Here is a 27,016-nt window from a genome sequence, read left to right as displayed (position 1 = left end):
AAAAATCCAGAGCTGGAGTCCCTAAGCCAGTACTACATTAAGTTCCTGCAACGTTGCTGGTGCTAAACTGTATCAGTCTCTGCTGTTCCTTTGGATTCATTAGCTGTGTGGAGAGGGGGAGCCTGCTACATGGGCAACAGCTTACTCTCCGTATCATACTGCCCTGTCTTGCATATCACATAGACAGCTTCATATTTCTGGTATCGTTAATCAATATTAATCCTTACATAATTTACTCCTGTAGTTCTATTGTTATGGTGCAAGGACTCCTCAGGGAACACAGGCATCAAACACAGGCTCAGAGGCTTTTATAATATTGAGAACATTTAGTTAGTAAACAAAAATACATTTGGCACACTAATTCCGAGCAGACCTGGGAATTCCTGGGATAGCCACAATTTCTCGAAAGGAATAGCTTTCAATTACATGGGATGATGTCAATTACATGGGGTTTTCATTGACATAAACTGGAAACCACTGGGTTAGAGTCCAGAAGAAACCTTTGCTGAGAAAGGCCATCTGTTGAACTTGTAGCTTCTCATGTAACCAGTTGGAATGGATAAATAAAAATAGAGCTATAGGTATTTTAACAAAATTTCCAATGCAGCTTGAGGTAAAATCAGAACAGTATCTGAGCTTCTGGGTGGGGGCACTGCAGCCTTTTGAACAATATCATAGAATGAATCTGTTACACCCTCACCTTGCTATCCCAAGGAAGACAACCATGCATCATTTTTAGAGCTATAATTTTCCATCTCTAACAAAATCCTTGTAAAACTCTGCATCCTTTCATATATGCAGTTCTCAAGCTGTGGCCTCAAGTGTTGCACACCATTCTAACACAAACTCCCTACTCTTATACTCTATGCTTTGGCTAATAAAGGTGGCATCCTGTATACCACCTTAACTATTTCATTGCTCTCATCCAGCTACTTATAGATGGACTCTTGTGTTCCTCTGCTCCACTCCACTTAATACCCTGCCACCTATTGCTTATTTCCTTGCCCTCGCATTATTACACTTCTCTGAATTCAGTTCTATTTCTATCTGACCAGTTTATCAATAACCTTTTGCAGTCTAAAGCTTTTGTCAAATATAACATAATAATCTTACCAGTAAATTTCTTTCTCTCTCTTCCATTTGTCTAAAGAATCAAGGTGTATTACAAACAATTGACTGAGACCACATGAGAAGCACACATCAACCACAACCATTGGCTTCCTATACACCTCAGACAGCTTTGGATTCTGTTGTCTTTTATCACATTTTTCACCAGTTTGTTACTTTGCGTAAAGCCTTGCTGAAATCCATTGACTACATGAAACATTTTATTACTCCCCCCAAAAAATTCATTATACACGAGCTTCCCATCAAGGCTGTGCTGACAGTCCACTATCAATTGAAAGAAAGGATATACCTTCCCTATGGATGGAACTGATTTTCACACTACCAAAGTTAAAAAAAGCTTATAGTTACTCAATGTATCCTTTTTTTAAAAATATATCAGGATTCACTACAGTCAGGCCTTCAGTACTCTAACACCATGCCAGACCCCGGGAAGACTAGAAAATGACAGTTGAGATCCTCCTTGATCAGGGTCAACCATGGATATTGCATCCTAGTTTTCTACGTAATACGCAAGCCAGGGCAGTATGAAGTGGAGAACAAGCTGCTGCCCATGGAGCAGGCTCCCCTTCTCCACACAGCTGATAAACAGCAGAGACCAATACAGTTTTGGCACCAGTGGCGTCGCAAAAGTTGTCAGTTGGTGTCAATTGTCTTCGGGACCCCAGCTCCAGATTTTTCGTCAGGGTTTACTCTCAAAGCCTTCACCATTAGTTGGTATAGCTGCAAAGCAGCGGAGAGGAGTTTTCCTTCTCCTAGATAAGCTACCAACCACAGGTGACAAGTCCCATCTGCCCAAAGCAACTAGTTTTAAGGTGCCAGTAACCTGCCTTTGCCCCTTCTCTTGTCAGTAGAAACAGTTTTGCTGGGCTTAGTAGCTAACAACTAAGGCCAAGAGCTGGACTTGGTTGTCAGAGGCTATTTGAGATGCACGCCATTGGGAGCATTTAATAGGTAGTGGGAACTTATCCTCACTACCTTCCCTGGCTATGAACATCCTTAAGAAACCAGCAAAATGTCAGTTAGAACTTCCATAATTTACTTACTTACTTCGTTTACAAAGCTGGCATGTATTTCACCTGGTCCTGGTAATCTATTCAATTTCAAAGATGCTAAACTCTTTAGTACTTCCTCTATTACAACGTATAGCCGTTAGATTGTACATTGTACTTCATCTCTTTGACTGTTGTTTAGAGAGGACTGGCAGTGAAGAAAAGGAATTTGATATTGCCCACATAAATTTCAGCCAAGCACTTGGCAAGATCTTAACGATCTGGTCATGGAAGTGGAAGTCCACAGGACTCAAGGGAAAGTGTAATGTTGGATCCAAAATTGGTCTGAAGGAAACTGAGGATAATGGTCAGAATGTGTCACTTTGATGAAAAAGCTGTCTGCATTGAGGCTCCTATGGCCATATTTTCAGAACCTTGGACTTTTGAAAATATGGAAATAACCAAATAATCCAAAAGAAAAGCTATTACCTCAGACATTGGTCATCCCAATCAACTGGTTTCTTTAAATCTAGGCTCAGTAGATGCACAATGCTTCAAATGCCGCTGTAATTGCCAGTTCTGCCAAAGGGCAAGATTAAAGTCCAAGGTAAGATTATGTGTAGCACAGAACAGAGCTTGATGTGTTTCAATGATAACTTGCCTATCACTGAGTTGATATGAAGTGAGTGAGCTACTATAGAGAATTTTGTAGCTATCACATTTTACAATGGAGACAGATACATTTACAAGATTTAAGGTCGCAAACACGAGGAATTCTGCAGATGCTGGAAATTCAAGCAACACACATCAAAGTTGCTGGTGAACGCAGCAGGCCAGGCAGCATCTCTAGGAAGAGGTACAGTCGACATTTCAGGGCGAAGGGTCTCGGCCCGAAACGTCGACTGTACCTCTTCCTAGGAATGCTGCCTGGCCTGCTGCGTTCACCGGCAACTTAGATGTGTGTTACAAGATTTAAGGTGTATGAACAGATACTTGAATAGGAAGGGTGCCTACAGGTTTGAGCCTAATGTAGGAAAAAGGGATTAGCATCACAGTCGGTATGGATGAGATGAGCTGAATTGGCCTGTATGATTTGTGCTATTACTGTAATCAGTGCCATGCATTCAAATGTCTAGAACTTGAGCTCAACTCTCATCACCAAACCTGTTGTTATCCTTTCATATGTTGCTTCATCTTTCCTTAAATGTTTTGCGGATCTATGAATGAGTACTATATTTTACCTGAATTGAGTTTTGTAAAGCAGTTTAGGACACTTCAACTGTTACAGGTATTACTTTAATGTAGCCCATTAATTCATCTATTCAGATGCCATTTAAGTGAAAAATGCTGGAAATACTCAAGTCAGAGAGTATTAGTGGTGAGGAAAGCAAACTAGTCAGCCTGAGAGCTCTCAGATAAATTGGAAAAGTTATAGAGATACAAGAATTTAAGCAAGTACAGAGGCTGAAAAAAGAGGGGAGGTAAGGAAGGGCAGATCTATGATGGGCTTCGGGGCAGACTGACGATTAAATAGTGATAGGGGTAATGGTGCAACACAGGGTGATGATGGGAGAAGCCAAAATGAGCCCAAAGGAGGTCTACATATTCATTATCTGAAGTTGTCCAGAAAGCTCCTATGTCCCCAGTCAGATGTGGTTCTTTCTTTACATAAACTTCATTAGAACTTATACTAATAGTTATTTTTTTCTCTATTCCCACTGGTCACATGAGAAGCTACAAGTCCCATAGATGGTTTTTCTCAGCATAGGCTCCTTCCAGACACCAAACCAGTAGTTCCCAGTTTTTTTTAATTCAATGAAAGCCCCTCTTGTTCACAGTTGGTAACTTGCACCTATTTCCTACATGAAAAAACCATGTAATTGACAACATCATTGGCTACCCCTTTCAAAGAGTTGTGGTTGTCCCAAGAATTCCCAGGTCTGCTTGGACAGCTGGAATGCCAAATGTATTTCATTTAAACAATCTCAATACTACAAAAGCCTCTGAGCCCTTGTGTTTGTCTCTTCTGTTCCCTGAGGAGTCTTTGTACCACAACAATGGAACCACAAGATTAAATAATGTAAGGATTAATATTGATCAATGACACCAGTAGTAGTTTTGTGTGTGTGTGTGTGTGTAGATATACGCACATGTGAATGTGTCATTGATGCAAAAGGAGTAAGTTTGGAAACCCTTTCCTGGTTGAAAAATAGACCTTCATTTCAAACTTAAAGAAAGAGCTTGTTGTTATACAGTTCTTTAATTGTACCCATGGGATTTCTGCACATACTTCACAGCCAGGTGTGACACAATAAGAAACAGAAGCATTCAATCTTCCCTCTGCTTTGCCTTTTTAATGCCATCACATCTGATTGTTTTACCTTCAGTTTTTTTTTGCTTTGATCTCATATCTCTTGATTCTCTTAATATTGAGAAATCCATTTATTTTCTGAAAAACATCAAAATACTGTTGAAGTGTAATCACTGTTGGGTGGGCATACTGTGCACAGCCAAACCCAACAACTGCAAAACCTGTTGGTGCTTTACACACTCCAGTGCAGCAAGAAATATTGGCTAGGATTCTGATAAATTATTAGTTCCTTTCGCACAGTAACAAATTCACCTGAATGGGAAAATGGGCTTACTTCCTAACTTCTGCTTAGAGAAAGGGCTCTTCTTGAAAGTGCCCTCTGTAGCATTAGCTAAGATTGCTTCATTTGACTTGCGCATCAGCGTTAGAAACTGAGCCAAGTTAGCATTTAAGTACACCATCATCATTGACCCTGTAAGTAAACATCACAGAACAAATAATGTTGTTTGTCTTGTAAGGGGAATGGCTGCTATTGGGAAAAGTGTTTGAAAGTTACTCTTAGCAACACACTTAAAAGTTGCTGGTGAACACAGCAGGCCAGGCAACATCTCTAGGAAGAGGTACAGTCGACGTTTGGGGCCAAGACCCTTCGTCAGGACTAACTAAAAGAAGAAATAGCAAGAGATTTTAAGGTGGGAGGGGGAGGGGGAAATCTGAAATGATAGGAGAAGACAGAAGGGACAGGGACGAAGCCAAGAGCTGGAAAGTTGATTGGCAAAAGGGATATGAAAGGATCATGGGATGGGAGGCCAGGGAAGAAAGAAAGGGGGAGGGGGGAATCCCAGAGGATGGACAAGAAGTATAGTGAGATGCACAGAGGGAGAAAAAGAGAGAGAAAAAGAATAATATACATATATAATAATAATAAATAAATAATGGATGGGGTACGAAGGGGAGGTGGGGCATTAACAGAAGTTAGAGAAGTTAATGTTCATGCCATCAGGTTGGAGACTACCCAGACGGAATATAAGGTGGTGTTCCTCCAACCTGAGTGTGGCTTCATCTTGACAGTAGGGGAGGCCATGGATAGACATATCAGAATGGGAATGGGATGTGGAATTAAAATGTGTGGCCACTGGGAGATCCTTCTTTCTCTGGCGGACAGAGCCAGGTTGGAGGAACAACACCTTATATTCCGTCTGGGTAGTTTCCAACCTGATGGCATGAACATTGACTTCTCTAACTTCCGTTAATGCCCTACCTCCCCCTCGTACCCCATCTGTTATTTATTTATTATTATTATATATATTATTATTTTCTTCTCTCTTTTTCTCCCTCTGTCCCTCTCACTATACTCCTTGTCCATCCTCTGGGATCCCCCCCCCCACTTTCTTTCTCCCTAGGCCTCCCGTCCCATGATCCTTTCATATCCCTTTTGCCAATCAACTTTCCAGCTCTTGGCTTCATCCCTCCCCCTCCTGTCTTCTCCTATCATTTTGGATCTCCCCCTCCCCCTCCCATTTTCAAATCTCTTACTATCTTTTCTTTCAGTTAGTCCTGACGAAGGGTCTCGGCCCAAAATGTCGACTGTACCTCTTCCTAGAGATGCTGCCTGGCCTGCTACGTTCATCAGCAACTTTTAAGTTTGTTGCTTGAAATTCCAGCATCTGCAGATTTCCTTGTGTTTGTGAAAGTTACTCTTACTCCCTTAGTGAATAGCTAAACCTGCACCCTGATTAGTGTTTAGAATTGCACAGGAGTGTTGTTGGTAAGTGTATTAAACTAGAACTGTTAGTCCGTGAAAAACTTACATGAGTAAACATGCTTTTGTTTCTTTCCTATAGCTCAGAAGTTGTGTGTGTGCAAATAATTCTTTATAAGTATCAGAATTTCCTGTACCTGATTTGTCTTGAAACAGCAAACACCTCCTCTGTATTCAATGTACAATCCATGGCCTCATTACTGCTTTGCCTTACTTCTATAGACTCTGAGTCTGTCTTCCGAGTAAATACAGATGCAAAAAATCCATTTAAGACACCCCTTCTCTTTTGGCACCATGCAGAGATGACCACTCTGATTTTCCAGAGGACCAATTTTGTCCCTTGTGTTACGAGAATACACATAAAATTAAGATGTTTGCTGGCCTGGGCTAGCATCAGTGGCATCAGCAGTTGGTCTGCCACCTGCCCTCAGGGGAAGGAGAGATAAGGAACAATGGAGCAGCGTCTGGAGATGTGTAATGAAGGGATGTGGGAGGGAGAGCTGTCTGGAGCGGCTCCCCCCTTTGAACCCTGAACTGTTTGAAGTGATGGACAGGCGATACCCCAGCAGGGGGATAAAAAGGGACAGGTTCGCTAAGACAGACACACACGCCACCCGAGGTAACGAGACCCTGGAAGCGGTACGCTTCTCACGAGTGGGTGAGAAGTACCAGACAACGACCAGGGTGGAAAGGTACGATGTCCGCCCTTGCCTGGGTGCCGGGTTCACTGCAGAGGATCGACCGCATCTGGAGGAGGGGTCACAGTCGGTGACCTCAGGTGACATCACCAAGGACCCGCCCAAATGCTGTTTGTGAGCCATCTCGCTGGTCTGTGAGTGAAGCTGTGCTGAATGATGAGTTGTTCCTATTCTATGTCTCTCTTCCCCACCTTGTCCATCGCCATGACAACGATTACTGCGAACTGAACTACAAACTGGACTGAACTTTGAGTCATTTTGAAATTGGTCATTTACCCCTAGTCAACGATAGAGCTTGATTGATGCGGTTATCTTAATTCTGTGCACATGTGCGTTTATCATCGCTGAACTGTTGCATTTATTATCCTTTCGATTAATGTGTTGCTTGTTTCTTTAATAAAACTTTCTTAGTTCTAGTACTCCAGACTCCAACTGAGTGATCCATTTCTGCTGGTTTGGCAACCCAGTTACGGGGTACGTAACACTTGCAATACCTTAACATATTGGTAGAAGCCCTTGGGATTCTCCTTCACCTTATCTGCCAGAGCAACATCATGCCTTCTTTTAGCCCTCCTAATTCCATGCTTAAGTGTCCTCTTGTACTTCAAGTACCTGTTATGCTTCTTCCTGCCTTTACCTACTATGCACTTCCTTTTATCTTAACTCGGGCTTCAGTATCTCCTAAAAACCGATGTTCCCTAAACCTTTTATCCTTGCCTTTTATTCTGACTGGAACATATAAACTGTACTCTCAAAATTTCACTTTTGAAGGCCTCAGACTACTAAATACACATTTGCCCAATACTTTGAGGTGCCATCAAAATTGTATTTCTCCAATTTAGAATCTTAACCTGAAGACCAGACTTATCCTTCTTTATAATTATCCAAAAACTCCGAGGGAAAGTTGGCTGTCACAATTCTCTCTTGAAAAAATTAGCAGGCACAAAATGGGGAGCTAATGCTCACACACTTAGATCAACTGCCCTAGTACTCTGCTATACACCTGCAGAATACTGTGCACCTATGTGGGGCAGATCAGCCCATGCGAAGAAAATTGACCCATTGCTAACAAAGCCTGCCGAATAATCACAGGCACACCGAGCCCCACACCCACTAACATCATTTACAGACTTGCAGGCATTGCTCCCCCAGAGATCCGAAGACACACTACAACAAAAATTGGAAAAGGTAAACAGAACTCGGATCCACGGCACCCACTACATCATCACGTGCCAGTTTCCAACTGCCTAATATCGAGGAAAAGCAGAGGAACTACCGCATGGGACATCCCCCCAAGCATACAGGATTGACCTCTGGCAACAAACAGAAGCCAGAACCCCACCAAACAATACAGTGCAAGACCTCACAGAAATGTTATCAGACAGGGCACTGCTTGACAGACGGAAGTGGTGCACTCTCAACAGAGTGAGAGCGGGAGTCTGTAGGACGGGAGACAATATGGTGAAGTGGGGTTTAAAGACCAGTGAATCCTGTGAGTGTGGCAAAAGGGTGCAAAACACTGAACATGTTCTGCGCAACTGCCCACTCTCATCTGATTTAGCTGACACTGACCTGCTCAACAACAACCAAACAACACTAGAGTGGCTGGCTGTCTGGTGTGACAAGCTATGATGATGATGATCTTGAAACTAATGGCATTATGGTCACTGGATGCAAAGTGACTACATAAATTTCTATCAACTGCCCTGTCTCATTTCCTAATACGAGATCTAGCATCACACCCTTTCTCGTTGGGCTCTATGTACTGATTAGGGAAACTTTCCTGAACACATTTGACAAACTCTACCTCTCCCAGCCCATTTATAGTCCCACTGAATATGTACAAAGTTAAAACCACCTATTATCCTAACCTTATTCTTCTTGTGTGAGGAGATCCAGGAGTGCCCCTATCAACTGTTTGGAGGGAGACATTTATCATTGATGGTTTGTTTGGAAAGGAGAGAGAGAGACAAAGATTAACAGTGGACTGTCACTTTAAGGCATTGGAAGTAACTTTGGATTTCTACTGAGTTTGGAGTTAGAGACAGCACCGAGCAGCTTGAAGGTTGCTATGGTGACCGAAGGCAGTGTTATTTAATAGACACTCGATGTTATGATTTTCAGCTAGTTATTGATGTTACTTCCAAGGACAGGTTGCCTGCTTGTGTACCTCTTTACAGACAAAGGAGAGAGGGACTCTTTGAATGACAGGTGATGCTCAGCCTGGTGAAATAAATGGGAGGTCAGATGATACAGACACAGGACACATGATCTGGACACTGAATGAGCATTGTTGTGCCCGCAGAGAAAGTGGGTTTTGGAGGATCGATCCAAATTGCTATTCCATCGGTGAAGAAGGGGTTGACTGGTGGGGAGTTGTCTATGTGTCCACCCTCGCCTGGGTGATAGCTCCACCACAGAAGACCGGTCCCCCGGTTAAAGTCATAGTCAGTGACTTGTAAAGGATTTCGGAGGACGACAAGAAGATCGACGGCATCAGCTCACCTGAAGACTCAACTCTCTCTCTCTCTCTCTCTCTCTCTCTCTCCATCACTACTCAACTAAATACCACGAACTGAACTGAACTTTACTCAACATCGTAAGACTGTATCCTTTTACCCCTAGACTTAAAGAAGCTTGGTTTTTCATACATATATATTCCACACTTACTTTTACACATAATCATTGCTAACCTGTTTGATTTATCTACATTTATATTACTATATTGCATAGTTACTAATAAGTATTAGTAGTTGTTAGCAATACGAGACTCCAAAGTGTTTTCCATCTCTGCTGGTTCTTTATCCCCGTCACGGGGTACGTGACACTTGCAACAGACCGCAATCTCTCTACATATTTGCCCCTACAAATCCCCTGGACCAGTGGTTCCCAACCTCCGGGCCGTGGATTGATACTGGACCGCGAAGCATGCAGGGGTGCAGCAGTAACCAGAACGCACCATTTCGGCTTTTTTCTTAAAGATGTGCTGGGTATGTTCCAGCTACCGCCGCACCCCTGCATGCTTCGTGGCCCGGAGGTTGGGAACCACTGCCATGGACTGTTGGGTGGACTATAATATAATCATGGTTATCCCTTTCTTATCCTCAGTTCCATTCACATAGCCTCAATAGTCTAGCTCTCTAGTCTGTCCTGCATGAGCAGTGCTGTGGCGTTTTCCCACTCTCGTCATGCCACTCCTCCTCCTTAAATCCCTCCAGCTCTATCAAGTCTAAAACAAAGGAACCCTGGAACATTTAGCTGCCAGTCCTGCCCCTCCTTCAACCAAGTCTCACCAAAGGCCACCATGTCATAATTCCATGTGCTAATCCATACTCTAAATACATCCACCTTTCCTGGAATACTCTGCATTGAAATGAACAAAACTCAGAACATTAGTTCCATCATGCTCAACCTGTCAATTTCTGACCATATGCAGGTTTAACAACACCTTTTCGCACAACTCCCGCAACTCTGGTTTAAACCTCCATCACCTCTCCCACTCCCCAATGCAGCACTAGCACAGTGTTTTAAGGAATTCCCCATCACTACTACACTCCTCTTCTTCCCCTTTCCCTTCTGAGTCACAGTGCCAAAGACCTGACCACTGTGGCTTTCCTCTGCCATCCAAAGTAGAATACCTGTTGTTGAGGGGGTAGGCTACAGGGGTACTCTGCACTGGCAGACTATCCCCTTAGCCATCCTGATGGTCACTCAGTTACCTGTGTCCTGCATTTTGGGTGTAACTACCTCCCCGAAATGCCTGTTGTTCAACCCCTCACCTTCCTGAAGATTTGTAGTTCATCCACTTCTAGCTCCAATTCCTTTACACTGTCTGGAAGAAGCTGCAGCTGGATGCACTTCTTGCAGATGTAGTTGTCAGAGACACTGGAAGACTACCTGCTTTCCCACATTTCTGCAAAAGGAGCATTCAACTATCCTGACTCACATCCCTACTGTTCTAACTGTTCAATCAGAAAGAAATAAAAATTAAATGAAAAAAATCTACCTTCAGCCTTCACCTCTCCTCACTGAAGCCGCTATGAATCAAAGCATGAATTCCCCACTCTAACACTGGCCCATTTATACTATGGCCACTCCGCTTAAACCTAACAGTTTTTTTTTTAGTCAATGCCAAGTGAGTAATTATGCACAATCGAATGTCTCCTGAGGAGTTGTGGTACACAGAACATCCCAACTGCCCTCACTCACTGCTTTTAAACTTTCTTTCCCACTATGTAATCCAATGCCTTTTCGGGAACTGTGCCATGCAGGCTGTTCCAACTGTTCCCGTTTGCTTCTTTTAAACTCTTTCTCTAGCTACTCAATGCAACATCTCCTCAGGAACTGTGGCATGCCAAATGTTCCAACTATCCCCACTCGCTTTTTTTAAACATTCTCTCCAGCTACTCAATTCAATGTCTCCTCGGGGACCATGGCGCGCAGAATGCCCTGACTGCCCCCGCTCACTTCTTTTGAATACTCTCCCCTCACTATCCAACCTCTGCTCGGGAAATATACCACACAGGTTTATGGACTCTTTTTCTCTCCCTTGATACTAGCTGCTCTGTAGTGTTTCTTGGTCCACTGCTATCTGCCATTTGCAATTTTCTGTTTATCTTATTTGCAACTCTGGTTGCTACTGCCTTCTTCTTGGAAACTTAGTTTGAACATCTCCCAGCCCCATTAGTGGATGCTCATGCATCCCTGCCCCCTCCTCTACTGTCCGGTGCTCCCGATGCAGCCTTCTATACATTGGCAAGACCCGATGCAGGCTGGGAGACCCTTTCGCTGAACACCCGCACTCTCTCCGCCAGAGAAAGCAGGATCTCCCAGTGGCCACACATTTTAATTCCACATCCCATTCCCATTCTGATATGTCTATCCACGGCCTCCTCTACCATCAAGATGAAGCCACACTCAAGTTGGAGGAACGACACCTTATATTCCGTCTGGGTAGCTTCCAACCTGATGGCATGAACATTGACTTCTCTAACTTCAGTTAATGCCCCACCTCCCCTTCGTTCCCCATCCCTTATTTATTTATTTATTTATCTCCTTTTTTTTTTCCCCTCCCTCTGTCCCTCTCACTATAACTCCTTGCCCATCCCCTGGGCTCCCCTCCCCCTTTCTTTCTCCCTAGGCCTCCCGTCCCATGATCCTCTCCTTTCGCTAGCCTCATATCCCTTTTGCCAATCAACTTTCCAGCTCTTTGCTTCATCTCACCCCCTCCTGTCTTCTCCTATCATTTTGGATCTCCCCCTCCCCCTCCCATTTTCAAATCTCTTACTATCTCTTCTTTCAGCTAGTCCTGACGAAGGGTCTCAGCCCGAAACGTCGACAGTACCTCTTCCTATAGATGCTGCCTGGCCTGCTGCGTTCACCAGCATTTTTTGTGCCAAGTTGGGTAGCTCGTTTTTGACCAGCATGGACCAGGTAGCCAGCATGAATTAATCTTCATAGGATTCACTTGTTAAGTTCCAAGTTAACTGTTCTTGATTAATCCCAAAGCAGTGATAAATACAAGCCTCCAGACTTGTTACCAATAATTTTCCCAAAGTTAGGCTGTTTAGCCTAAAATTACTTGGCATCTCCTTTATCCCTTAATAAATGAGCATTCAATAACACAGTATCCTAATCTTCAGACCATGTTGCCACAATCTCAAAGGCAAATGGGGTGGGCAACTAAATGCAGGTTCTCTCTGCCAAGTCCTTTGAATGAATTGAAGGAACACTAATTAAAGAAGGCAATAACTATTATAGAACAGCGGTCCCCAACCACCGGGCCGCAAAGCATGTGCTACCAGGCCACGAGGAAACGATATGATTTGGCAATATGAAACAATACGAGTCAGCTGCACCTTTCCACATTCCCTGTCACGCCCACTGTTGAACTTGAACGCATGCGAGGTCATTCCGCACACGAGGTCATCACTGACCCAAGACGTGCAAAGGAATGGGTCCATGACCCATTTGTGAATTCCCCGGTGAATCATCCACATCAGCACAGGAAAAAGATCAACTCCTCGAGCTTGCAGATGATGGTGGGCTGAAAAGTATGTTTGACATAACAGCTCTGCCAGCATTCTGAATCAAAGTCAAGGCTGAATATCCTGAGATAACTACGAAAGCACTGAAAACGCTGCTTCCATTTCCAACATCATATCACTGCAAAGCAGAGTTTTCTGCAATGAATGCAACGAAAACTAAATTGTGGAATAGACTGGACATAAGGAACCCCCTTCGAGTATCGCTGTCTCCCATCACCCCTCGATGGGACCGTGTTGTTGCAGGAAAACAAGCCCAGGGCTCCCACTGATTCAGCAATATTGGTGTGTTGCAATGATTTTATATGTTCATACGAGGAAAATACGCACTGTGTGTTTAATATCCAAACTTTACTTAAAATGTTATGATGCTATTGACTTATAATTGACTTATCAATATTCATGCAAGGAAAGTATGTGCTGTGTGTTTAATATTAAATTCGTTAGATAAACCCTTTCAGAAACGAAATTGAGTGTATTAGCCACTTATAAGTGACTTATAGTTGACGTATCACCTATATTCCGGTCGTGATTAACACCCACCCCCACCCCCACTGGGTCAGACCGGTCCGCAAGAATATTATCAATATTAGACCGGTCCGCGGTGCGAAAAAGGTTCGGGACCCCTGTTATAGAAAATACATTTGACCTCTGAATAGAAACTCCCACTATACTCAAATCTAGCTGACACTGATGAAGGAGACAGATAATGTTCAACTTCTTTACTGTGGTTGTGGCTACGGATGAAGCTCAAAACTCCAGTGACAATGCAGAACGTTATATAGCCACATCATTGGTGTGCCTTGGTCCGGCAGCCCTCAAGAAACTTATATGAGAGAATTGAAAAATATTGGCAATATTACAGTGAAAGAAGTTTAAATTTCTTCATTTCAATAGAATATATATCATACAGTATGTCAGCTCAACTTGGGTGTTACCCTACATCAAGACAAGGGAAACAGGATCAATTTATCAGTGTCATCATTAATATGAAGATGAATGGCCTGAAGACACACAGTAATTTCCAAGGCGGTCTTCAACTGCTACAATCACTTTTCATGTGTCAACACTTTAGCCATTGCAGAAATCTACAATAAATTTGGCCAATCTCTTGGGATTGTTCTGAGAAAAATTCCATCCTGTAGTCATGGTTAGTTATCCTAGTACTTGCTCTGGCCTAAAATAAGCATCAGTGAGCATACTAATGGTAAACAATAGGGTCTTTTAAGAGACTCTTAGATAGGTACATTGAGTTTAGAAGAATAGAGGGCTATGCAGTAGGGAAATTCTAGGCGGCTTCTAGAGTAGGTTACATGGTCAGCACAACATTGTGGGCCAAAGAGCCTATAATGTGCTGTAGATTTTCTATGTTCTATGCAAACACACACAACAATAGCACTAACGTATTGGATTGAAAGACATCTGAAAGGATAGCAATTATGTTTGCTGTTTTTGATGAATAAGCCATCTTCAGATAATTTCCACTTGTTTAATGGATTCTAGCGAGAAGACCGAACACTAATTACCAGCTTCATCCATGGAAATGTTGTTCTGTCTCAGACATTGCCTGACCCAAAAATAAATATCTCCCTTCCACTGCTGATTCACAAAGCCCCACTGTCAACCATTATGGGCACTGCAAATCTGCAGAAAGTGATTCCATATGGCAATTGAATGAGCAGCCTTTTTATGAGAACTGAGATTAGTTATGTTGTGCAAAAGAAATTACTCTTGAATAATCACCTGGAGCATTTGACGCTGTCAATGTTGAAAATCAAAAGGGGCGCTGTTTCCAAAGTAGACACCATTCAGACTCAGTACAGGATCAAGGCTTGAATGACATCTTTGATATTTATTTACTCACTTAACAATAAATATTTCATCTATTTACAGTTGCAAGAAAAAGCTTGTGAACCCTTTGCAATTACCTGGTTTTCTGCATTAATTACTCATAAAATGTGGTCTGAGCTTCATCTAAGTCACAATAATAGATAAAGCCAGCAACATACACAAATGCTGGAGGAACTCAGCAACCATGCAGCATCTAGAAGAGTACAGTCGACATTTTAGGCAGAAACCCTTCGGCAGGAGAGTCCACTATAAGAAAAACGCTGAACAAGACACCACTGCTTTCCAAAAAAAAACACTGCTGTAAGTCTCAAGTTTGCAACCTGGATGTTCCACAACACTTCTGTGGACAGATAAGATAAAAGTTGAACTTCTTGGCAGAAATGCGCGCTGCTATATTTGGAGGAAAAAGGACACTGCACACCAATACCAAAACCTCATCCCAACTGTGAAGCACAGTGGAAGGAACATCATGATTTAGGACTGCTTTGCTGCCTCAGGACCAGGACAGTTTGCAATTGTTAAGGGAACAATGAATTCAATATTTATCAAGACATTTTACAGGAGAATGTCAGGGTAGTTGTCATTCACCTGAAGCTTAATAGAAGTTGGATGATGGAACAAGACAATGATCCGAAACACAAGAGTAAATCAACAACAGAATGGTTTAAAAAGAAGAAAATTCATTCTTTGGAATGGCCAAATCAGAGTCCAGAACTTAACCCAATTGGGATGCTGTAGTATGTCCTGGAGAGAGCTGTTCATGCAAGGTATCCCAGGAATATTGATGAGTTTTATATGGAGGAATCGTGTAAAATTCCTCCTTACCATTGTGCAAGTCTGATCAGCAGCTATAGGAAATGTTCGGTAGAGGTTATTAGTGCTAAAGGGGTTCCTACCAGTTATTAAATACAAGGCTTTACATACTTTTCCAGCCTAGACTGTGAATGATGAAAACATGTGTTCAATAAAGACGTGAAAAGTACAATTGCTTGTATGTTATTAGTTTAGGCAGATTGTGTCTGTCTATTATTGTGACTCAGATGAAGATCAGACCACATTTTGTGAGTAATTAATGCACAAAACCAGGTAATTGCAAAGGATTCACAAACTTTTTGTTGCAGCTGTATATAATTGGCACTAGTTCTGTGACAAATCTAAAGATACCAAGAAAAATTAATTTGAACTAAAAGTGAACCTACCTTAAAGATCCGTCAGCAACATTAGGTACATACAAAGTAACTGGAATAGGAGCTTGACAACTGGAACGCAGTTTGGCCATAGCACGAAGAGCCTCTGCTTCATTGCGTGGAGAGGTGACCTTCGTGGATCCAAGGTAGGTTAACTTGTTAAACAGTACACTCTCCTCTTCCTCAGCAGTCGGGGATGCAACCTTTAGTACAGGCAGCTCTGTAAAAAGTGCTCATAGGTTAATCTCTCACAGCAGATAAAAACAATAATACACAAGAAGACTTCTGGTCTGCAGTACACTTTCCAGAGATGCAAGCAAAATGCTGTAAATGGAAGTCATTCATCAAACATCATCAAAGGTTACGGGGAAAAGGCAGCAGAATAGGGTTGAGAGGAATAAATAATCAACCTCGATTAATTGACGGAGAAGAAAGGCCTAATTCTGCTCCCATGTCTTATGGTCTAAAAGAGATATAAATACATGTAAATACAAATTTACATATAAATACACTGTCAAAATACATTTCATTACTGGCAAATAATGGGAAAAGATAAATGAACTAAGAAAACAATTGTTCAGTCTGGAATTACATCTACCCGAGCCAAAAGATGTGACACGTAATGACCTGGATTTTGTCAACACTTGAGAAACAAGGCCTTCTCAGTGCCATAACTTGCTCTCTGAGAGGCCAGGGAGAACAGCTGGTAAGAATGGTTACGATATGATTAAATGGAAAAAGATCCTACATGTAAATAGCCTCTCCTTATTCTGTCATTTGTAGTTTTTACACACTGCTAGAGACAAACCAGGAGGAAGATCTGTATCTTGGGCTCTTGCTGCAAATTGGTACTCCTCCCAAAGTTGCTGCAATATTACTGCTGAAACTGAGCATGTCATTCTTATGCTGTGATTTTATGTCATATTAATTCTGAACATCAGCTTGAAGGTTGCCTAAGCAGCAAGAGTGCAATTACAGTTCTGTGCAGAAGTCTTAGACACACGTTAATAGCTAGAGTACCGAAAACCTTACTGTGGAAATTTTATGTATTGTACTGTGATGCTGACACAAAAAAAAATTCATGACATATGTGAGTGATGGTAACTCTGATTCTGATATGGGCCTCTTTTGTGGACTGAGTGGGAAGGAGGCAGGTATCATGGTAGAGAGAGAGGAATCATGGTTGGGAAAAGGGGAAGGGAGAGGGAAGCACCAGAGAGACATTTATTGACAATATATAAACCAAATGTCACCACCCACTCCTGGCATTCCTTCTCTGCCACCTGTCCCACACCCTCCTGTGGCACTCCACCCTTGCCATTCCCAACATTTTTTGTTCCTGCCAGATTTACAAACTTGCTGTCCACTCCACGTTGACAAATACTGTGTACATTTCATTTGTTATTCAGGATTCATGCCCATAATGCAAGGTGCAGCAATCTGGGTCCTAGATTCAAGTCCCCATCAGAAGGTTCAAGCACAAATATAGAGACTGAGGCCATTTTGCACTTAGAGGTGCTTTTTTTTTGACACAACATTAAGCCAAAAACCCTTCTGCACCATCTGGAAAAAGCAAACTATTCCAGAACACAATGGATTATGATTACGGGAACCTGCTGTATGAAAATTGGCATAGGTTTAAGGTGAGTTAGAAGGTTAGAAGGGATCTGAGGAAATATTTTCTCACCCAGAGAGTGGTTGCAATTTGGAATACATTGCCTGACAGGGGGATAGAAGCAAGTATAATGCGCAGCATTTAAGTATACGGATGAGCACTTGAATCTCCAAGGAACAGAACACCATGGACCAGGTGCTGGAAAAAGGGGTTAGTGTCAATGGGTCCTTAATGAACAGGGTGAGCAGGGAGAATCTATTTCTGTGTTGGTGTAGCTCTATGTTGGTACATTACTGAACTGTAAAAAAGGAAATCTCTATTAAATGAACATGCAACAAAATATTTAGCTACTTGATAACTGCACTGCTTACTATAAATGGTAGGGCATTAAGATATATTGATGAGGACCAGGTCCATAGCTTTCCAAATGTGGTAGCATAGGTCAGTAAGTTGGTGAAGACTACATATAGCATGACTGAAGTTGAGATGTTACAAAATATTAGATTGGAGGACCTTGGCTTATGAAGAGATTGGATAGGTTGAACTCTTTTCACCTAGGTGGAGAGGGTAACCTGATAAGATAAATAACACTGATAGGATGTGTAATCCAAAGAGGCAAAAAAAGATTAGGGCATGATGAAGGAGGTAAAAGAGATCATGAGGGGCAAGTACTTTTCATATACAGTCAGCAGAGAGTGGTTGATATCTGGAATATACCATCACAAGAAAAGATCGTATATGTAATGTTGAAGGATACACATCTAATAGATAGACACAAACAGGCAAGGCATAGAAGGATACACATCTAACAGAGGAAAATATTAGTAGTGAAAATGGGCAAAAGGTCAGCAGGACACGGTGGGCTGTACAACTTTGAATCTACTAGCTACAGTGAAATGGCAAAATATGGTCTATATCTGGAGGGGTCATGTGTTTTTGCTGACTAAGGCCATAGCTGTGTGTCAGCAATATTCAATACTAACCAAAAGGTCATGACCTTACCTTGGGTCTAGAGTCATGCACTGACTTGAGCAAATCCCACTATGCTTCATTGCCCTGACTGCCCAAACAGCATGGAGTTCCCAACATATACTCAATGTAAATGATACTCAATGTCATCCTCTTGCCTGAAAGATTATGAAACTGAATACTTTACTAAATGTGTACGTATGTTTTCTATAAAAATACACACATTTTTAAATTTTAGAAGTCCTAAATATTTGATTCAAATGAAGCTGCAATTTCAGCATCAGTATTTGGTCATTAAATTGAAGAAATGCCAGTGATTGCCTCTCTGTAAAAGCTAGGGAAATACAAACCAGTGGTCTATTCACAACCAGCAATGCGACGAATGAGTTATTAACAGTAGTCTCAAGCCAAACATAATCAATAACCTGCCCACAGATATGTTATGATTCCAACAGTCACCTAACTCATGTGGACAAAAAAGATGAATTTCAGAAGTGTCAGAATAGCCTTTGATATTATGACAAGATTTGAATGACTAACATCAAGAAGCCCTTGTAAAAGTGATGTCAAGGGGAATCAAAGTGAACTTTATTCACAAGGAAATGCATTGCACTAGAAAAGTGGTTAAGGTTATTGCAAGCCAATCATTCGATTTCTGGGCATCACTGAAGAGGTTCCTTAAAGCAATGATCGAGGCACCGACATTTCAAACTGTCCATTTCCCTCCACAGATGCTGCCTAACCCACTGAATACTGCAGTTTCTTGTTAGTTGCTCCAGATTCCAGCATCTCGAGTTTTGTGCCCTCAAATTTTTCAAATTCAGACGAAGAGCTGATCACCAATCATTGCACTGTAACACAAACAAAATGCTGGAGGAACTCAGCAGGCCTGGCAGCATCTATGGAAAAGAGTACAGTGAACGTTTCGGGTTGAGATCCTTCAGCAGGTCTGGAGAGAAAAAGATGAGGTGTAGATTTAAAAGATGAGGGGAGGGGAAAGAGAAAGACAAGGTGAAAGGTGAAACTGGGAGGGTGAGGGATGAAGTAAAGAGCTGGGAAATTGATTAGTGGAAGAGATACAGGGCTGGAGAAGGAGGAATCTAATAGGAGAAGATACAAGTCTATGGAAGAAAGAAAAGGGGGGAGGAGCACCAGAGGGAAGTGATAGGCAGGCAAGAAGATGAGGAGAGAGAAAGAAAATGGGATCGGGACTGCTGAAGGGGATGGGGGCATTACTGGAAGTTCTAGAATTTGAAGTTCATGCCATCAGGTTAGAGGCTACCCAGACAGAATAGAAGGTCCTCCAACCTGAGAATGGCCTCATCTTGACAGTACAGGAGGCCATGGATTGACATATCAGAATGGGAAGTGGAATTAAAATGGGTGGCCACTGGGAGATCCCACTTCTTCTGGCGGACAGAGCATAGATGCTTGGCAAACCAGTCTCCCAATCTAAGTCGGGTCTCACTGATATACAGGAGGCCACACCGGGAGCACTGGACAGTATATGACCCCAACAGACACCTCACCTGGAAGGACTGTTTGGGGCCCTGAATGGTAATGAGGGAGGAGGTGTACAGCCAGTGGTAGCACTTGTTCTGCTTCCAAGGTTAAGTGCCGAGCACCTATTAACAAATTCAGTTCTATTAGCAAATTCTTCCTCAAGTAATAAAGCAGACAGTTCCTACATTTTGCAATAGTATGACAACAATCATAATTTTAGCTGACATGGATGTAATGAGCTGTAGAATTTTCTTTCTATTAAATTTCTATTTAATATTGTGGTAACTAACTTTCACATCACTGCTAATAGGAGATGGTCTAATCACCTTCCTTTATATCCAAGTACCACAGTTTTCTCATATACCATGAGCATCCTGGGGATTTGTAACAACGGAATTAGCCACACAAATACCGTGGCTTCAAAAAGTCAGAGGCTTGACATTCTGCAACATATGACACACCTAATTGCACCAGATCTACCAACTACAGGCAATGTGATGGTGAGTGCAGCTTCAAGGTAAAGCATTTTGTATGATTGATGCCTCAACCTCACCACCACCTTCCTACACTGGTGTACCATGGTAGCACTCCACACCATCTTCAAGGAACACAATAACTAGTCTGCACTTGTAAGCAGACTTCCCATAGGCCCCTTCCACATTTTTTAATTTTTATTTTATTGAGATACATCAAGAAACACTGCTAGAGACAAACCAGGATGAAGATATGTATCTTGACCCTCCAGCCTTTTAAGCCACGCCGCCCAGCAACCCCCAATTTAACCCTAGCCTAATCACGGGACAATTTACAATGTCCAATTAATCTACCACCTGGTATATCTTTGGAGTGTGGGAGGAAACTGGAGCACCTGGAGAAAACCCATACAGGCACGGGGAGAACGTACCAACTCCTTACAAGCAGTGATAGGATCTTATTCCTTTCACCCTAGTTTCCTCCTGAATGCTCCTGGCCGGTCATTATCTCTACCCCTCTCTGGGTAAAAACACTTCCCCAAAATTTACCGGATTTAGTGTTATATTCATGACAATTTACTTGGAATTCCCCTGTAACTGGAAATATTTGCCCTTTCCAATCCCTCAATAAATTACATAACCAAACCTCTCTGTGAAAAAATGAAAATTCCAGGTTAAGTTGTAAGCTCTCAGTCTGTTATTGTTTTGAAAATCAATTTTGAACCTTGACTATTCAGATCAAACAATGCACAGTAAAACTCGTCTGAAAGGAGGCCTGGAAGAAAGTTACTGTGGTGCTTCATGAAGATGCTGTTCACTGACCCCATATTGCAACAGTGATGAAGGGAATTAACTTCCTGAAAAATAAGGACAAGATGCTGATCAAGGTCAAAGCCATAGAATAATAAAGCACAGAAACAGGCCCTTTGGCCTAACTGGTCCATGCTGATCAAATGCCCAACAAAGCCACTTCCTTTTGTGCCAAAACCCTCAAAACCAGAGATTCCCAACCTGGGGTCCATGGACCCCTCGGATAATGGTAGGCGGTCCATGCAATTAAAAAGGTTGGAAACCCTTCCCATCCATGCACCTGTCCAAGTGCCTTTTAAATGTTACTACTGTACCTGACCCAACTACTTCTGACAGCGAGATGGTAATTGCTGTTAGAACTGTACTAGGGTTAATTGAGTGATTTTCATTAATTGAGAAGACTTTAGCAAGTCAGGAAGTGACTCCCTTATTACAGAATATCCATGTAGGTACACAATCTACATTTCCACTTGTGTAAGAGTTGAAAATCAGAATTCAAATACATCACCCTTGACAAATTAATTTAGAAACTTATTGGATGGCTCATAAGTTTTCAATTTCAAGTTTGTTCTCATCTTACCAAGCTGATGACAAATCTACATGTTGCCTATAAACAAAGATGGCATGGTGCCACCCACCATACAATTTACAAATTTATTGAATTTAATACTAGAGACTTGGAAAAATGGATAATTTTCAGCAAGATACCTCAGTGTCAATAATAGAAGATGTCTTTAGTAACTGTCCATCTCAACAACATCATTCCTCATACTATTATACAGAGAAAGTGAATTGCAGGTAGACAATGTCTCTACAATTCTAACACTATGTTGTGCATCTGCTATTGTTTCTTCTTATGTACCACCTTGATTTGCTTGAGTAGGGGATTATCTGTTTGGATGGCATGCAAACATAGTTTTTCATTTTGTCTTGTTACGTACCCCGTAACTGGGTTGCCAAACCAGCAGAAATGGGTCACTCAGTTGGAGTCCGGATTACTAGAACTAAGTAAGTTTTATTAAAGAAACAAGCAACACAGTACTCTAATCAAAAAGATAATAAATGCAACAGTTCAGCAATGATAAACACACATGTACACAGAATTAGGATAACAGGATCAATCAAGCTCTATCGTCTAGGGGTAAATGACCAGTTTCAAAGTGACGCAAAGTTCAGTTCGATTGAATTCAGTTCAGTTCGCAGTAATCACTGCCGTGGGAGATGGACAGTGGGGGGAAGGAGAGAGAGAGCAAAAACGAATGAATATTCAAACGGCTTCCACACAGACCTTCGATATTCTTCGCAGTCAGCTTTCGGGTGAGCCCTTTGTGATGTCTTCTGAGGTCACCGACCGTGACCCCTCCGTTTCCAGATACAATCGTTTCTCTGCGGTGAACCTGGCACCCAGGCAAGGGCGGACACACACCACGTTCCCGCCGATCGTGCCTTTCCACCCTGCGCGTCTATGGCTTGGTCCTGCGACCAGCCCTCCAAAACTTCCCACCGACTTGTGGGAGACGCACCGCTTCCAGGGTCTCGTTACCTCGGGGTGTCGTGTGTGTCTTGCCTTAGCGAACCTGTCCCTTTTTATCCCCCTGCTGGGGTATCGCCTGTCCATCACTTCAAACAGTTCAGGGTTCAAAGGGGGAGCCGATCTTGACAGCTCTCCTTCCGTTAAACTCTCCCGTCCCTTCATTAACATCTCCAAATGCTGCTCCATTGTTTTCCTTATCTCTCTTTCTCCTGAAGACAGGTGGCAGACCAACTGCTGATCCCACTGGTGCCAGCACAGGACAGCTAACATCTTAATCTATGTGTATTCTCGTCACAGTCTCAATATACATGACAAAACAATTACTAATGTGAATGTGTTCATTCCAAACTGTTCGGAGTGCTCCATCCTGCAGTATTCTAACAGCAGAATAGGAATTGCTCAATATCAAGAGCCAAAATGTTAAAAGGCCAATAAATTACTGCCTAAAATCACCATGCTATCTACTCTTGTATAATAAGATAAATGAAGTAAGTGCTTAAATACTTACTTCCCAAGAGAGGACAAACCACCTCAGTTTTCAAAGCAATGGGTCTAACATGAGGGTTGGCAATCAACTGTTAATGAGGAATCCATGATAACGTCAAGTCCTATTAAAATATCATGGCTCAGCCTTAGTGGAACTTTATATGGTGCACAAATCATGGTACCAACTATTGTGAGCAAAGTTTCATACTAAAACTCACCCACAAAAGAACTTGCAGCATCACACCTCAACTGAGGGGTAAAGTACAAAATTCCACATCCATACTGTGACCCAGGAACACATTAAACTGCCCTGCAGACATTCTCAGTCAGTGCCTGAGTGTTGCATGCAACAACCATTAACTCAGTTAACTCAAGGTTATTGTGTTGCACGAGAATGCAAATTTAAGCATGGGAATTTAACACAGACGAACATCCCAAGGTGCAAGAGCATCTTACACACCCAAGCCCCTACAATTGACTCATAAATTCTGTCCTGGCACTAAATTGGGTTAGATCTTTTCATAGCAACTTTATTAAAGCCAATAAACCAAAATGAACATGAAATGCTTTCTTTTTAAAAGAAATTTTTGCTGAAAGAAGTCAGAGCAAACGCATGGCTCTATTCAAAGGCACTCCTTGTTAACTGTACCCATACCATCTCCTTCTTGCTTGTGATTCCAATCGGCTTTACCTCGACTCAGGTTTGTAAATGACTCTCTAAATAGCTGTGATCCTACATTTGTGCAGCAGAGGTAATTAACACTGACCTGTTACTAATTTGGTATTCCTTCAGACAGCTCAATAAAACTATACACTGATCAATCTTTTACCTTTTCATATTTCCAGGTCACTGTAGAGTGAAAGATTACTGGGTGGTGAAATATACACTGTTTGAACAACTACTAGAAGACTTTTAAGATCCTGAGTAAAACTCTTTAACAGCTGTTTTATGGTCAAGAAATCAGCACCAAACTAAAGGGTTCACCTGTTTCATCTTGCTTCTGTGTCTATTACTCCTTTCACCACATCCAAATATGTAACAACATATTTGTATCTTCATTCCATTTTTACCCAAATGAAGTCACCCCATCACAACAGGGATTAGCCTCATCCAAAATATATCTGGGTCATAGAAATTCACACTATGTTAAGAAACTAATGGGGCAACACCTGTTGGAGGGACAAGAATGTTCTAGCATCTGATTAACAGACCTTATTCACTGATTGCTCTGGTATTGAATCAGTGGGTTGAAAAACCTCTCTCTGCACCAAGTTCGAACTTTGAACTACAGTCAGCATGAGCTTTCAACTGCTTTAGGTATAAAGTTACGGTAATACCATGCTGATTACCACCTACCACACCCTCAAATGAAAAATCAATATTCCAAAGTCAACTAGTGCTGGAAAGCTCCAAAGAAAAAGAAGGACCTACAAACAGACAGTATGTATACCCATCACCAAAACTGGCTTAAACTGACCAAGCTAAGTAATAAGTTAAATGGATTACATAACTCTTCGAACTAAATTAATATCACAACCATTGCTCCATTTGTACATCCATTACGAAACAATCCACTGAATCACACAAAATTCTTGGGTTGGGTTGTTGACGATCGATGCTGGCATGGCTCTTCATCCTCCCCTTGACCTTTCCTACTTTTGATGAAAGGTCATTGACCTGAAATGTTAACACTATTTCTCTCTTCACAGATGCTGTGCGGCTTGCTGAATATCTCCAGGATTCTGTTGTATTGTCCACAGTTCCTTAAGGTGGTAGTGGTGTTTTTTTTAAACTTGAATCACAACATTCCTTATAGACTGCACCTTAAGAATATTTTAACTCCTTTCTGAAGGAGCACAGCAGTGTGCTTCAGGAATGATCATGATCACCTTCAATTGCTTTGCTCCAGCAACAAAACATCTGTGTCATCTAGGCCAGTGGTCCCCAACCACCAAGCCGCAGACCGGTACCGGGCCGCAAAGCATGCACTACCGGGCCACGAGGTAACATTATGATTTGGTGATATGAGTCAGCTGCACCTTTCCTCATTCCCTGTCACGCCCACTGTTGAGCTTGAACGCACGCGAGGTCATTACCCGCGTGTCATCCATGTCAGCGTGGGAAGGAGATCAACTCCTTGAGCTTGCAAATGACGGCGGGCTGAAAAGTATGTTTGACATAACATCTCTGCCAGCATTCTGGATCAAAGTCAAGGGTGAATATCCTGAGATAGCCACGAAAGCACTGAAAAGGTTGCTTCCATTTCCAACATATCTCTGCAATGAATGCAACGAAAACTAAATTGCAGAATAGACTGGAAATAAGGAACCCCCTTCGAGTATCACTGTCTCCCATCACCCCGCGATAGGACCATCTTGTTGCAGGAAAACAAGCTAAGGGCTCCCAGTGATTCAGCGATATTGGTGTATTGCAATGATTTTATATGCTCATACAGGGAAAACATGTGCTGTGTGTTTAATATCCAAACGTTACTTAAAATGTTATGATGCTATTGACATAAGTGACTTATATAACCATATAACAACTACAGCACAGAAACAGGTGACCTTGGCCCTTCTAGTCCATGCTGAACGCTACTTTCACCTAGTCCCGCCGACCTGCACTCAGCCCATAACCCTCTATTCCTTTCCTGTCCATATACCTATCCAATTTTTCTTTAAATGATAATATCAAACCTGCTTCTACCACTTCTACTGGAAGTTCATTCAACACTTACTTCAAGCTCCCCTGTCCTCCCCTGATAATTGACTTATCACTATATTCATGCAAGGAAAATATGAGCTGTGTGTTTAATATTAAATTCGTTAGATAAACCCTTTTAGAAACGAAATTGAGTGCATTAGCCACTTATCACCTATATTCCGGTCATGATTAACCCCCCCCCCCCCCCGCGAACAGAATCGCCAGAAACGATTTGTAGAAAAAAATCGGCACGTACACGCAAGCTACGCATGCGCACTGGTGCCCGCGCAAGGTTTCATGGTCATTGTAGTCTTTCTTGGGGTAAGCACAACGTATTTGACTGCTACTCTTGTCCGTTGGCAACCCTACCTGCCCCCACCCCCCCCCCCCGGGTCCACCAGTCCGCAAGAATATTGTCAATAATAAACCAGTCCACGTTGCAATAAAGGTTGGGGACCCCTGATCTAGGCAACCTCAGTATCAACACAATCACAGATGCACCCATTAGTCTCTCCACTCCTCTCTCTGCAATTTGAAACATACTTTTGTTTTTTCCAGCTCTGATAACGTCTCATTGATCTAAACTTTGATTCTGTTTGTGTCTCCACAGACCTTCTCTGACTCACAGAGCATTTCCAGAAGCATTTTCATTATAGATTTAGTTGGCTACACATAATGCTGGCATGAATTTTCAAGGACATGAACTTCAAATAAACAGTCCAACATGACGATTAAACCAAAAAGAGCTTTGTTTCAAGAAAACAACTTCCTTTCTTCAGTGAGGAAGTGTGTATGCAAATAGAGGCCACTTACAAGGCAGAGATTGGAAGCAACATAATTAAATGTGGGTGTATTCAAAAAGTCCAAAATAGGATACAGGGTGCAAAGTAGATAGGCAATTTCCCCTTTGCTGTATTCATCGTCCTCACAGTGAGCCACAGATTATAAGGAA

At 42.2% G+C, this 27,016-nt stretch overlaps 1 protein-coding gene across 4 annotated transcripts in view; it reads right to left on the bottom strand.

The window, feature by feature from the left end:
• rabgap1l (RAB GTPase activating protein 1-like) overlaps positions 1-27,016 on the bottom strand; it is a 586,024-nt gene that overhangs the window by 533,391 nt on the left and 25,617 nt on the right. For 2 of the 4 annotated variants that reach the window (XM_063063651.1, XM_063063652.1), the window contains exon 4: positions 15,983-16,190. The exons of 1 other annotated variant lie outside the window; for it this stretch is intronic. In XM_063063651.1, coding sequence (XP_062919721.1) covers positions 15,983-16,190 — 208 coding nt within the window. Of the gene's footprint in view, positions 1-15,982; positions 16,191-27,016 lie in introns of those variants that run through there. One more of the 4 variants, XM_063063653.1, reaches the window with a different exon arrangement.

This window comes from Mobula hypostoma, chromosome 12 (assembly GCF_963921235.1).
Source record: "Mobula hypostoma chromosome 12, sMobHyp1.1, whole genome shotgun sequence".
Taxonomy (NCBI): domain Eukaryota; kingdom Metazoa; phylum Chordata; class Chondrichthyes; order Myliobatiformes; family Myliobatidae; genus Mobula; species Mobula hypostoma.
The sequence above is the reverse complement of the archived record's forward strand: the minus strand, read 5'-3'. Positions and strand labels throughout refer to the sequence as shown.